At 39.7% G+C, this 15385-nt stretch overlaps 1 protein-coding gene across 2 annotated transcripts in view; it reads right to left on the reverse strand.

Annotated features, from left to right (window-relative positions):
* Window positions 1–14678, reverse strand: part of PLPP1 (phospholipid phosphatase 1) — a 77079-nt gene extending 62401 nt beyond the window's left edge. The window contains exon 1 of one of the 2 annotated variants that reach the window (XM_033110510.1): window positions 14185–14678. In XM_033110510.1, the coding sequence (XP_032966401.1) occupies window positions 14185–14242 (58 nt within the window). In that variant the 5' untranslated portion in view covers window positions 14243–14678. The remainder of the gene's footprint in view (window positions 1–14184) is intronic. The other variant, XM_033110511.1, reaches the window with a different exon arrangement.
* Window positions 14679–15385: the final 707 nt, after the last annotated feature.

Below are 15385 nucleotides of genomic sequence, written 5' to 3' on the forward strand. Positions count from 1 at the left end.
AAATTGGGTTCTCTCCTACTGCTCCCCAGCTCAGTAATTGACAATAAGCAACATCTATCCAATTATACAAACCAGAACTTTCAGAACTATCCTTAACATTCTCTCTCTTTGACTCCCCACATTCAATATGTCACCAAAACCTGACCATTTCACTCCGAGATACCTCTCAAATCCATCCACTCTTATCCATCTCTACCACCTCTTTGGTCTCACTACCATTCATTATCTCATCTGGCTCGTTTCAACAGCCTTCTAACTGATCTCCCTAAATTCATTCTTTTCCAGCTCCAATGTATTACTCTACCCTGATGCCAAAGTCGTCACTTCAAAAAGCTACCCATTCTCCTTATTCAGAACCCTTTTTATATTATAAAATCTCATAATACCTATATGTCTCTTTCATAGCACTTGTTGTTCCATTTTTGTATTTATTTGCATCTTCGCTAACTAAACAAAGCCTGGCACACAATATGTAAGGAACTAGTGTTTGTGGAATAAACAAATGCCTATTATGTAGTGGACACTGGGCCATATGCTAAAGAGAATATATAGATGGAGACCAAGGCCTTTTCAGATTAAAAAAACTGAATTTGTAAACTTAGCTATCTACCCTAATGGTAGGTTAAAGAACTAGAATTCAAATTCAAACCTGTACGAGTATGTTTCCAGTGTCCATACTCTTAACTTAATGCATCTCATGAATACGAAAGAATTCTGTAAAACTTTTATACATTAGTAAAAATAAATTTATTTCATATCTTGAAAAAATACAAAATATTTTAATAAAGTTCTGTTGACATTGCAAAGTAAGATTCACCCGCCATTCTGTTTCCCTCTTATTTGGGTAATTATGATTTGCATAGATATGATGTTAGCCCACTCAAAAAGTACTCATTCACACCCTTTTAATAGAAAATATTAATGTCTTTATCTATTACATAAATACCTTCTCCTGAATATATTCAGATAACTCACTACAACATGTCTACGTCTAGCCCCTAAATACTATATTTGTGCCACAATTCTATTTGATATATCTGACAGTTCAAATTTTCAAACACCTCTGCTTTTACAATTGTAACTTACAAAATATTCGACTAAGTCAAGCTGTCTCCCAATCTCAACGTTTCATTCTTATTCACGAAGAGTCTGAGGACGTGAAATAAGGATAACTATCACAAAGTTTTTCCAGCGATCTGCCCTTTTGCCCTAGTAAATCCTAAATAGAAGAGGTTGAATTCATTAATTGTCCAACCTGAAGGACAAATGACTTACTTCAGGAAATGTAAATCATTAGAAGTGTGCCCTGTAGATGTGGCCCACTGGAAATCAGACTCTCCACCACAATCTGTTTACGGGGCAGCGACCTCAGGCCTCGTGAAGCACATCCTCATGATTAATCCTGCCATCCTACTTCCTCTCAAAGGAACATCCTCCTCTCCTGAGTTCCTCTTGGAAGGCAAAACCAGACCAAAAACTGACACAATATTTGCTTCTTTCTGTTTTGTAGCTTCCTTTTCCTCACTCTCCTCTTAGCCTCTCTTTTTTATCAGAAGAAATTCATCAAGGTCTTTGGGTATAGAGGCTCACCTGAGTTAACATTTCAGTCTACTGAATTTCCATCATTGAGCTACTGAATAGCTCAATGCTTTTAAACGTTTGTTTTAAATTATTAGCCAACAAAAAATATGGCTCTTAAAGAAGACCCAACTTTGTCAAGACTTTTCTACAACTTTGGCCATGGTATTTTAATTCTGGTACATATAGTTCTAATTGTGTTTCCATGGCTATAGGGTAGATAAAATTCCTTAACTGTTCAATAATACCTATATTCCAACACCCTACATAGTGATAAATTATTCTGCCAGCTACAGCTCCACAGTAAGATGAAGTCTCACTCACGATTCCAATCATTACTTGGCTAATGAACTGCAAGACTAGTACTGAAGTAGATAATGTAATTACTCTACTTCAAAAAACATCTCTCTCCTATGTATTATTCTGCAGGTCACTGGAACAGAATATAGCACAAGCAGATTGCAATGTTAGAAGAGATTCCCCTGGTGTGTAAGATACTTGCCAAAAGAATCTGACAGACTTTGACAGTCTCCTGATATTCAACATACAGGGTTAGAATTGTGGTTTCTTTCTTTCTTTTTCACTTTTCTTTCTTTTTTTTTTTATTTAGTTAAATGATAGATGAACATTAACCTTTATCTTTTTTAAAAATGAAAATCTCCCTTTGCTGGAATTTCAGTGAGTTTGACCAAATTATATTTTGCGTTGGAACTAGTTGCAAGATTTCATGAGCCACTTGGTCACGGATAAAGCTGTGTACCTATGCATGGCAAAAAAAAAAGAAACTCAAGCAGGGGCCTACGTTACTTTGCATCAGGGCCCATTTTTCCTGTATCATTACTTCCTAAATACTTCAATTAGTCTTCAGCTTTTTCCTAGTTTCTACTGACAACACTCACCCCATTCTCAGCCAGGCAGATTTACAATTAAGGTCCTGTAAGTCTCCTGCAGTTCCTCAAAATACCCCTTGTATAACACGTGCGCTTTGTCTTCCTACCCTGAGTCCACTGATGTCAATTGCTGAAATACATTCTGCAGCCACTGACCCTCCTTAATAAGCGAGGTTTGCTTACCACTATGATCCTAAGAGATACGCAAGGCGGATGCCATTCTCATTATAATTTCCATATGACTAAATGAAGCACCCAATGTGATCTTGCCCATGTGATCAGAGAGAGTAGAAGCAAGACCAGAATTTGCCTTCCAAGCCAACTGCTTTCACTACTAGACCACATTTTGAACCCTTTAAATAAAGTTACACAAGCACATTGACGTTCACCGAAAAATCATTCACAGCATCAAAGCCTAAGCAAGGGGGAAGGTTTATGCAAAAACTTATTTTCATAAAAGATAACTTACTTATTTGTTATTATATTTGGTTAGTAATTAGACTACATTCAATGGCAGCACTTAGATTCTCACTCATATTGTGGAAGTTCGTATTAATGTAGATATCCAACACTAGCTATAAAGTTGAGTATTACCCATAACCTGCCTAACAAGTTTTGATAACATCACAATTTAAGAAACTTTTTCTCTAATTGAACCATTGGGTTACACAGAGACAATATTTGGAAAGGAGCACATTTAAAATTCCTTTCTTTCACCCATGCTGTTTGAAAAAAAGTAAAAGATAACAAACATCACTTGTTTCTGCTACACTGCATAACTTGATTTACCAAATCAAATCGGATGTCATTTGAAAAAGTGTTTTTGAAAAATAGTTTTAAAAATATAGTTTCTTATGATTCTGTCTTCCACGGCAAGCAAGAAGCTATTTGATATGCATGGGTTTTATTTTTCCACCAATTTTTCCATATCCAGTGCTAGAGCATAAAACGAGGCTACTACCTCAGAGTTTTGTGATGATTGCATGAGTTTATGGAAGACATTTACCAAACGCTCATTTAGGCATTCAATAAATAATGGTTTTCTTCTCTTCTCAGTTACCTCTCAAACACCTCTCAAGACACTGTCTCATACATTAGCTCATCCAATTTCACGTTACTATGAGGAAGACACTATTAGCATGATATATATATTATAAAAGTATACATTTTAATTAAATTTAGTCATATATTTAACGAACTGCCTCTATGAAGAAGACGGTTACCATGTTTCCCCGAAAATAAGACCTAACCTGAAAATGAGCCCTAGCATGATTTTTCAAGATGACATCCCCTGAACATAAGCCCTAATGCGTCTTTTGGAGCAAAGTTTAATATAAGCCTGGGTCTTATTTTCGGGGAAACGGTACCTAAAACTAGAACTATCACAAAACGTTGCAGATAGGTGTAATCCCTCTATACATCTATTTCCTAAATTCTATGGAAAGAAGAAATGACAAACTCTTATTGATCAAAAGAAGTTATGATGAGAACTGGTTAGGTTTAGCTCCTTCAACCTGTACTGCAAGTTAGCTCTTGACCAGTTTATTATATTTAAGAAATAAAACCATCAGTTTTAAGAGCTGAGTACTAGGAGAAGTTATGACTATGCCAACCATGCCAACCCCACCCCACACTTCTTTGTCTGTTCCTATTTTCAGTTTGTTGTTCTCTCTCTAATCATGAATGTTCATTTGGGCACCCTGCCTGAGAGCTGTGGGAACATTGCTCACCTACAAGTCATATCTGAAGATCTGACTGTGGTATCTGATTCCAGAAAGAAATGGGTTAGAGTAATCAAAACATTTCTTATAGTGATCTGGGCACTAAAAACTGAAATACGAACCAGGTTCCAATTTCAATGCTGTTTAAATGAAAGACAGAATTACATTAAATAATGTTCCAAAAGAAAAGTAACCAGGATATGATATCAAATTTAAATAAGAGACTGGGTCAGTAGTGCCCAATTGGTTTATTAGCTTAATAATGATAATAACAGCACCAGCTAGGCCTATGCTACACACTTCACATACACTGTCTCAGACATTAGCATGATCTTTTTCCTCATTAGATGAGGAAACTCAGACAGCGTTAAAGCAACCTACCCCATCAATGTCATACAGTGAGAAGCAATAGATGGAGCTAGAACTCATACCCCAGAAGAGTGGCTCACTCAAGTATATTGCCTAATCATTCATTCATGTGAGAAATACATGAATGCCCGCAGTTCGCTACCCACTTTTTAAGCACCCTCATTACAGTGTTTTCACCCAGTAATATAGATGTATTCTGAACTATCTAAGGATTTATTTCCAGAATTTCGCACTAGACAAAAGTAATGTTCCCAAATGTTTACATTATCTCTGCTGGAAAGTAAAAGCAATGGTCTCAGGAGAAATTGTTTTGAAATATAGATAGATTTCATTAAAATACCTGCCTACCTCCCCTTGCAAGACTGGGTACCTCTGAGGATGGAGACCCTACCTCACCCACTCTTAGCAAGCTCAGTGCTACAACATATCAGGCACTCAACTTGCCATACAGTGTTCTCATTGTTTCTTATGATTCTGTCTTCCACGGCAAGCAAGAAGCTATTTGATATGCATGGGTTTTATTTTTCCACCAATTTTTGCATATCCAATGCTAGAACATAAAATGAGGCTACTTACCTCACAGAGTTTTGTGATGATTGCATGAGTTTATGGAAGACATTTACCAAACGCTCATTTAGGCATTCAATCAATAATGGTTTTCTTCTCTTCTCAGTTACCTCTCAAACACCTAGGCAGCCAATCCACCTCTCTTACTGCTGACGTAAATGAACCAAAAGGCAAGGCAGAACCTGGCTCAACAAGCTGCCAATTAACTCAAGAGCTCATCCGCTACACATTTCCTATATGTCATTTTCCTGGGAACCCCACCCTGAAAAAGACTCAGGAAACATTTCCAAACAGTGACAACGGAGAACCAAACCACGAGGTTTAGTTAACTACATCTGCTGGAATAAGTTACTAAAGATGACTCTGAACTCTATATACATGATTCACATGAAATACAGTGAAGAACAAAGGTCTTCCTTTCCAGTGTAGGAATGCCTACAACAATGCTATTTGAAGAAAAAGTCTGAAAAGAACAAATTAGTTACATCTTCCAGTATGGTATGGTATACCCTTCTGGCCAACTCTGAGTAGTTATTAGGAGTTTGAGTTTTAAGAAATTAAAGTGTCTCCTTTAGAGAGCAGACACATGCTCAAAATACAGCAAGCAGAAACTGACTCTGAAGCCACATCACATAGAATGAAAGTCATAAAACATTTAGAACACCTAAAATAATCATTGCTTTTATAGCCAATTAATTCCCCCAATCCCTCCTTCCTCACCCTCTTCATTTACTACCATCTTTCCCAAATCTAGACCAATCTGCATTCAAAAGTTATAATCCTCAAAAATGCATTTCCCACTTCCTGACCATACCACTTCTTACCTGCGTTCCATTGGGAGAGTTTCCCAACTATTCTAGACTTCAGTTCCATCATCTACAGAATGGATATGACCAAGCTACCCTCCTGAGCAAGCTGATTAGAGACCTCACAGTCTGCACAGGGCCTAGTGAACACTAAATCAATGTCAGTTAGTATTATTACTCACCGACATTTAGAAATGAGTTACAAAATTCATTGTTAAGAACAGCATTGATGCACACCGGATTCCAGCCACGCTGGCCTCTTTTCTGCGACAAAATGCCCTTTGCCCCGTGGGCCATCAACACCTGTTCTTCCCTGTACCTTAAATCATCTTCTTTCAGCTCCTTCTGGCCAACTTATTTTCATCCTTAAATCTCAATTCAATATCCCTCCTCAGAGAAGCCTTCCATGAGGTTTCTTCCCTGTAAGGTCTCACTCTCTTCTAACTTTGTTTTCATTCTTTCATGACATTTACAAACATCTGTAATTGTCTTATATATTAGTACAGAGACCTGTTACCTTTTTCACAGTGGTATCTATAGTTCCAAGCATGGTACTAAGGACATAATAGGTACTCAATAAATAAACAAATGAAAGATGAAGCAGAGTCAAATATTTTAAAAACTTAACATGTTTTTGTGCTCACACAACATTAAAAAAAAAAAAATTTAGGTTAGCATACATCAAAATAAATACCTGACTGAAAAAAATAAGGGTAAAAGGGAGAGGGTATGGAGAAGTCTTACACAATAGTTTTATTCTTTGCTGCTTGCTTAATTGCAGAGATGAATTAAAATAACAAAATTTGTACAAATGAGGCTGTACAATTAAGGTCATTCAAAATTTTTAGGAATATTAAGCCTACTTTTTACATGGGAATGACAATTTCCAAGGCTTGGGCAATAAAAACAGTGACAGTGACTAGAGTGTAGTTAACTCCATTTTCTTAAGTTGAAATTCAGGAATTACCACTGTCTCAACAGTTCTTCCATTTGTTTAATTACGCTCTACCACAGGTCAATTTACACCATAGCTGGGATTACCACTACTTGGTATCATATATGTGGTCTTTATACATGATTGATAAAACATTACTATTTCAAGAGCCTCTGTAAACTTCAAAGACATTCCATGAGTATTCATGGATACTGTTTTAAAGTTTGTGTTTTTGTCCTCTAGTACAACAATAGTTGATGTTATTGACCAAAATAATTATTGTTATAGTTGGTAGGATTATAGAGGATTAATTTTGACAAACATATATCATGAATACTAAGTGCAAGACACTGCTCTAAGCCCTTCACATATTGATTCATTTATGCCTCACAACAACTCTATGAGGTAGGTACTTACGTCATTATACAGATGAGTACAAAGAAGAAACTTGCCCAAGGTCACACAAGGGGTTGGAATGTGATCTAGGCAGTTTAGATCCAGGGTCCATCACTAAACTACACTGTCTCTCTAATGTTTTAAAGAAAAATTTACAGTTTACAAAGAATAAGTCATCCCTAATGTTAGACTAGTTTCAGTTAAATTAAAAAACAGCTCTGAGCCATCTGAGCTAAAAAAAAACCTAGATAGCAAGAAGGTTGAAGGGAAGAAGGAAAGGAGGAAAACAGGAGGTGGGGGAGGAGGGGGAGGAGTGAAAATGAAAAATCAGATAACTAGAGAAGAAGAGACAGAATAACTACCTGTTCATAATATCTGAATGATGAATGCTTTTTTGAAAATAAAATAAGAGAGACAAGACAATGTCTATATAATCCCTAACTAGCTTATTATCAGGACTGTATTATTTCTAACCCAAATGCTGATTAAGTCATCTAAATTTGGAGGAAGGAGACAATTAACATTCCAAATTCCTTTCCATAAATCTAAAACTACATGCTAACTGGTTCACTTAAAATCTTGGAGTTTAGTGATTTTCTGCAGCTCTGTCTTTTCCAGTATGATAAACAGTAACGATTTTTTTAAAAAATAAATTTTATTGGGGAATATTGGAGGACAGTGTGTTTTTTCAGAGCCCATCAGCTCCAAATTGTCCTTCAGTCTAGTTGTGGAGGGCGCGGCGCGGCTCAGCTCCAAGTCAGTCACCATTTTCAATCTTTAGTTGCAGGGGGCGCAGCCCACCATCCCATGCGGAAATTGAACCAGCAAACTTGTTATTGGGAGCTCATGCTCTAACCAACTAAGCCATTCAGCCGCCCTTCCGTAAACTCAGCGGCAGCTCATTGTCTTCAATCTAGTTGTGGAGGGCGCAGCTCACTGGCCCATGTGGGAATCGAACCGGTAACCCCATTGTTCAGAGCTCGCGCTCTAACCAACTGAGCCACCCAGCCACCCCAACAGTTATAATTTAAACTTGAATTCTTTATCCAAAAGAATCAGAATAATTCCCTAAGCTGACTAATACACAGGAAATTTTGGTAGAGCTCAGTCAAAAATGACTAAATAAAGAAATTAATTAAGATTCATACCACATCCATGAGTTTCCAAAAGGATGTAATTCAAAGAGAACATATAGGAAGAATTTACATTTCATAAAATCTATAGAGGGGAATGTTCTCTGAACATTTCCATCTCTATTACAAGCAAAGTAAATTTAAGTTAAAACTCAACTGTATAAAATCAACTACAGACAGCAAAACAGTAGCAATTTCCTCCAGGTCTCTGTTTTTGTTCCAAATTGGCCATTTAAAGGTAGAAAAAAAGCCCTGCCATAGGACTCCAGTCTGACCCAATAATATGCCAGATGGACAAATTTTTGTTCATTTTTTAAGACTCCTTCCCTTTTTCTGTGGCTAGAAGAGAAAAGTTATATAAAACAGAAACAAACCCAGTCAACCTTCATCAGAAGCAAAAGAAGTTTGCTTATTAGAATTTAATAGAAGTTGAACGGCAAGTCATCAGGATGAGTATTATGTGCTATTTGTTTATCTAGTTACAGATACTCCTCCGCTTACAATGGGGGTTAAGTCCCCAAAAACCCATTGCAAGTTGAAAATGTCTTAAGTCAAAAACGCATTTAATACACATAACTTACCGAAAATCATAGTTTCGCCTAGCCTACCTTCAATGTGCTCAGAACACTTAAATTAGCCTAGCGCTGACCAATTATCTTGAATTTTGCCTTCTTCTCCTTCTTCTCACCAGATCAGAAGACACAGATGGGTGTTTTGTAGATGTGATGGGACGCAAAAACATGAAACACAATATCCAAAAACCGCTGGCAACACAGCACACTGCGGAGTAGCCACTGTTCACCCTCGTGATCACTAGGCTGCCATGGCCCAGCTTCACGAGAGAGTATCAGCCACACATCACTAGCCTGGTAAACCATCAAAATTCAAAATGCAAAGTATGGTTTCTACTGAAATTGTATAGCTGTCACACCAGTGAAAAGACAAAAAACAAAATCGTTAAGTCGAACCGTTCCTCTAAGTAGGGGACCATCTGTACTTATTTACTGATTTTTATCTTCATTACTTAACACAATGCCCAGCACTTACCAGATATTAAACAAATATGTACTCAATGATGAGTGAATAAACAAATGTTAGGAGAAAAGGGAAGGTACAAAATGTTGGAGACTATTTAGCAAGCATGAATACCTGGGATTTTTTTCACTAAATACTTGGGTTTTTTCCCCAGGAGAAAGGAGTGCAGATTGAGGGTTAGGAAAGGGACCACTCCTTAGGAACAATACTTAAGGGCAGAATGATGTCAGCATTATGGTGATAAACACTGCGGAAGAGTAAGTAACAGATAGTCCACAACCACCTCGTATTGGCTGTCCAAGTTTTTTGCTGTCAGATTTTACTCTAAATCTATTGTCTTTGATTTAGCATAATGATGATACCACATTTGGAGCATGCTGAGGAAACCATGACCCCTTTCGTTCCAAGAAAGCCAATGTTGGGGCCATGAGCTCCTGTTTGCACCTGCTATTATGGGCAGTTGTAATTGGCGTCAGGTGCAGAAACAGAAGCTACCTCAGATCTGATATTATCAGTAGTGACCAGGCAAAAAAGCAGGACACTCAAATAAGGTATTCAAGAAAATTTAGTGAAAGAACCATCTTCAAAAGTATAGGCAGAGTTTAGGGAAAGCAGCAAGGGAGGTGAAATACTCCCAGGCTAGTAATATCAGGGAGCCATTAGCACCTCTACGCCTAAAGGGGACAAGTAAAGAGTTACCAAGAACCCAGAAAGATCTGTAACTGTAACTGGCTGGCAGAGAGAGGGCCACTGAATAGTAATATCAGGGAGCCATTAGCACCTCTACGCCTAAAGGGGACAAGTAAAGAGTTACCAAGAACCCAGAAAGATCTGTAACTGTAACTGGCTGGCAGAGAGAGGGCCACTGAATAGAAGCTGTGACCTACTCACAAAACACAGCACAGCTCTAGCAACACAAATTCTACAGGAGGGATCTGGCTCTTTCAGGCCTCCTGTTGATGTCCCATTGGCCAAAGCCAACCAGAAACCAAGAAAGCAAGAGCTCAGTTGATACAGTCCCAGAGCACAGAGTAAGGTGGAGAAAAGACCTGGTGGGGCAAAAGAGGAATACGAAACACAGAAAGGTATTCTTAAAGCCACCCAGCAAAACACAGACACATAAAAAGGTTTGCCAGTTCCATCTCAATCTTCTGGATGTCGTGGGACTGCCTGCAGAAGTCATAAACATAGGACTTACTTGAATTTCTAGTACCCCGTATCAATTTGGGAAAGGGAAAAAGAGATTCTGAAAGTAATTCAGGTAACTTTTGTCATTTCTGCATCTCTAAGAGTGAACAGACAACCCATTTATCTATAATGATTCATATCTAAGACAACTCCCTTCTCTATACTCAAAGGGCACCTATACCAAACCTCCATTATTATACTTATCATGATGCACTGGAACCTCTTGTTTATTGGTTTCTCCCTCATTAGACCCTGAACTCCCTTAGGGCAGGCACTGTCTTATTCATCTTGGTATCCCTAGCACCTAACATGGTCCTGGCACAGAGTTAGCCTTTACTCAATGTGCACTGAATCAATCAGTGGACTCAGTGTCTATTAACTGGCAGCCTAAAGCCATGGGGGAAACAATCTGGAATGACCCTCAACAGTTAAACCCTAATTAAATTTTAAGTTTTATTGAGGACATGGTTTCACACATTGGACAAAACATATAGTTCCTTTCATACCAGCCCGCTATCATTCTCTGTAGGGCAGCTTTTCTTGTGTGCTCAGATGATGTTTATGGCCTTTCCTACAATCATAGAGCTCATCGTCAAAACAGCCAGAGAAAAATAGCAAGACTATGCTCCATTTCAGAAAGGAATCAAATACACATCATCTCTCAAAATTCTCACTCTTTTTCCAAGAATTTCCCAAATCTACTGGAAGAACTAATAATTTGGGTATATCACGTAAAGGAATTCATAATAAGATAATGTTGACTTAGGGATAGAAGTGCTTGCATGGGCGCACGTACGTGTACACACACGTACATGCACATGCACACACACACACACACACACACACACACACACACAGGGCATGTTTAATGATCACTTCAACCGGCATCACCCTTTGTAAAATTATAAAGTAGCCATGTAACACAATCACATAACATTGTCCTATTAAAATGGATACACTGTATGATGTGGGGTGGTCATTACCAGAACCTGGAACACATTCACATTATAATTATGAATCATTTTCACATAACCCTGTACTTATGAAGTGCTTAGTCATCTTTGTGTTGGTACAATCAACTGTTACCTGTAGGTTCTCTATAGAAAAAGAAAAAAGTTAATGCCAAGTTCATAACCCTCTTCAAGTTACATGACTTTAGGCTGCCAATCTCCTGCTGCCAGTAAGTTGAATAAAACACAAACTTAAAATGAACTTTAGGCTCCACTAGAAAGGTGACTTTGCTATAAAAATATATTGTCTTTCCAAAACTCAGCAAGAAAGTGTTTTATCTCTTGCACCACTCTTCTCCTTCATTGTTGCTTGTAATAAAGAGTTGATATTGTTAAAATTAGTGTCATCCTATATACCAGATTAAAATAAGTCAGTACTTCATTTTCTATTTAGGAAAAGGGAATTCTGGGCTTATCTTGACAATACACTGAATTACTTTAAAAGTAACTCTAGTAATACAAAAACAGATAAAATGTGTTTCAAATAGATTGGAAATCTTTTCCTAAAACATACTTAATGCATAAATCCCCAAAACAAGCTTTTTCCAAAACCGTCAAAGACATTTAAAATCGTAAGCACAATTTTATCTTTTTGAGAGCCATCCTGCAACTGTCAGGTCAATGCAGCTATAGATTACTGTTACTTCCATAGGTCAATCACATATGTGACGTTTGCATCATGTTGAAAATATAGACTACAAGAACCTATAATTTCTAAAACTACTGCATATAGTGTTCCTCCATTTTACATAAATTTAAAAAACAAACAAAATGTAGAGCTACTATGTGTCCTTGTGTTTAATAACATTAGCTTCAGCTACCTCAGAGCATTATTTTCATTCATCAAGCAGTACAGTGCTTGGCTCAAAGAAAAAACATGATGTTTGATTTATAAATTAGTAACTCCCATAAGGTAGGAAAGAAGGAAATTGATACATAATTCTGACAGTATTATGGCAATGACAGGATAATATTTGATATATCAGAATTATCCAAATTACTTCTGATTGAACATTTTCCTCTCCCTTCATGAAAATATAAATGAAGTTTAACAAAGTTCCACCGACACTGAGTACAAGTTAAAATATATTTTAAAACTTCACATGTTTACCAATGGTAAACTTTTTGCTGCAAATAAATACATTTGAATATATTTTAATGTAATTATTATGTCCTGAAATGTGAAACGATTGTGTTTCTATAAAAATAGTATTCTAAAATTGCTTTTCCTTTTCCTAAATTTAATTCCTAAAATTCACTGTGGAGCAATACAGGAAGTGTCTTAGTAAACATAAAAATGTTTCATAAATAACAAAAAGGGATTTTTCCTCAAAAATAACAGGTAACAGAATTTATAAGTATTCAGCAAGACTCCAAGCACCTAAGTAGTCAGGTGTGAGGCGTATGAATGGAATACTGGATTAAAACCAGGGGAATTTCCTATCACTGAAAAGCCATCATGCAGACCTGCATCTAGGATGCTGGGAAAGTCACAGATCTCCAACCATGAGAACTTGCTAGTACCATTACTTCGATACTTAAACATGAGTAGGACTAACCAAACTTCGAGCAGGCCTTCTTGTGTGTGGGGTTTTTTTTTCCATAACGTATAAATAGTTCACAACATACTGCCTTACACAATACCCATTTAAAAAGGTGAACGCTACTCCTTCCAACGCCTATCCCTTATCCAGATGACTTCAATTCTCTCCCGTGAAAAGAAAAGGAGTAACTGGCAACCAGAAGCCCCAGAACTGAACTCGTCAATCAGGAAGAAGACAACGCCAAATTTGCTGCAGCCAAAGAATGTCTAGTGCTCCTGGTGCGTTGTCACAGGAGATGGAAAGCTACACCAGGGCAAGGTCTATGCAGAGAAGATAACAGCAGGTCTGGAGCGGGCACACACATACACATACACATACACACACACACACACACACACACACACAGAGCAAGCTTCTACAGACCTATAGACAGAAACTTGGCATCCTCACACCCACTTGCAACCTGACAATTTACAACCTGGTAACACCTTCTAATTAGGAACGTTCTAGCCTTTTATAGACGAAAAATTAAACTGCTTCCCACAAGTAAGATAAACCAGGCACTGGCGCCTGTTACTGAGAACCCCCGCGTGAATCAAACCTCCGGTTTCGCTACTGAACCTGATGAGCCAGCGACCAGGCTTCCCTAAAGAGAGGGGAGGAGCCCACCCTGCTTTGCTGAGAGTGGCACGGGAAACAGAGGACAGGAGCAAGGGACTGAGCGCAGAGGCGTGAACAGCGTCCAAGCAGAAGAGGTTCAGCGCACCGGTGGGCAACGGACCGGCAACGAACAGACAGCAGCAGCCACGCGGGAGCCAGGGTGCAGGCTGCAAAGCGGGGTCCCCGGGCTGCGGAAGCCGCCCCCCGCGTCTCGCGCGTGAGGCACACACACCCCCCACGCCAGTCCGCGGCCGGGCGTGAGTACCCTCCCAGAGGACACACGCCCGCACCCACGGGTGCAGACCACCCCGGGTTCGCGCGCGCACGCCCCTCGGGCCGGCGACACAACGTACCCAGTAACAGGCAGAGTACATCGAGGGCCACGTACGGCAGCCGCGTCTTGTCAAACATGGTCTCGGCCCGGCGGCCCTGTGCGGCCGGCAGACCAGGCACCAGATTCACGGGTCCCGGCCAGGGGCTGGCTACGGCCCCCAGCTACTGCTCCTCCCAGCCAGGGGAGAGCAGACGAGGGTGAACAGGGACCCGGCGGCGCCCTGACGGTCAGCAATGGCGCCCGGGACCCCTCCCCTCGCAGGTCCCGCAACCTCTCGGTCGAGGCCGAGACACTGGCGTATCAGCCGCGGCTGCTCCGTGGCCTCAGGCCCTCCTCGGTCAGGCCTGGCCTGCCCTGGCTGTTCGCTGGCCTTATCCCGGCCCCCGCTCCAACAGGCGGGGCGTCCGGACTCGTGTTTTAAGGATGCGGACCGGTGAGGAGGAGGGACGCGGGCTCCGCCCCTCCCGCCGGGCAGCGCGGGACCCGCCAGCGCGCGGCCTCACAAGCTGAGGGAGAACGGCAGGGGCGGGGCGACCAGTCAGTGGCGACAGGGCGGCACCAGGGCCGGGGAATCCCACACCGGGGCGTTCCAGCCAATCAGCGCCGCAGGCTCCTCCCCGACCGACCTGCGGAGCCTACCCCCTGAAGTAGGACGCCTAGCGGCCGGGTGGAACGTAGGGGTTCGGTGCGGTGCATGTTTTTCTTTGAAAAAAACATGAATTTTGAATTTTACCTTTTGCTTAATTATCTTTTAAAAGTTTTAAATAATTTATACTGAGAGCTATGTGCCATGGTTTATTCTATGGCTTCATTTATTTCCAGAGTTAAAAGGGCCCCAGATTGCAGGCCACAAGAAATTGAAATTACTTGTGATATCTAAATATTAGGTATTCATTCAAGAAGACAGTTATTGGGTCTGTGTACCAGGCATAGTCTAGGGACAGTGTTTTATTTAAACAGCTTTTGAAATAAACATGTGCTTTTAAAATGCTTTTTCAAAAGTAGGTCTTCAAAAAATCTTAGATTAATGCTTTTGTTCGTTGTGTATTCACTCATTCATTCATTCATTCAACATTTACTAAGCCCCTGAAATATATGAGATCCAGTGCACAGCTATGGAGAAACTAAGATGAGTGAGAGAAGATCTCTGCCCTCCAGGAGTCTGCTGCCAAGTCAGAAAGACTGGCGTGTAATTAAATGAATATTGTGATAAAAGTGTG

This window comes from Rhinolophus ferrumequinum, chromosome 7, assembly GCF_004115265.2.
Source record: "Rhinolophus ferrumequinum isolate MPI-CBG mRhiFer1 chromosome 7, mRhiFer1_v1.p, whole genome shotgun sequence".
NCBI lineage: Eukaryota > Metazoa > Chordata > Mammalia > Chiroptera > Rhinolophidae > Rhinolophus > Rhinolophus ferrumequinum.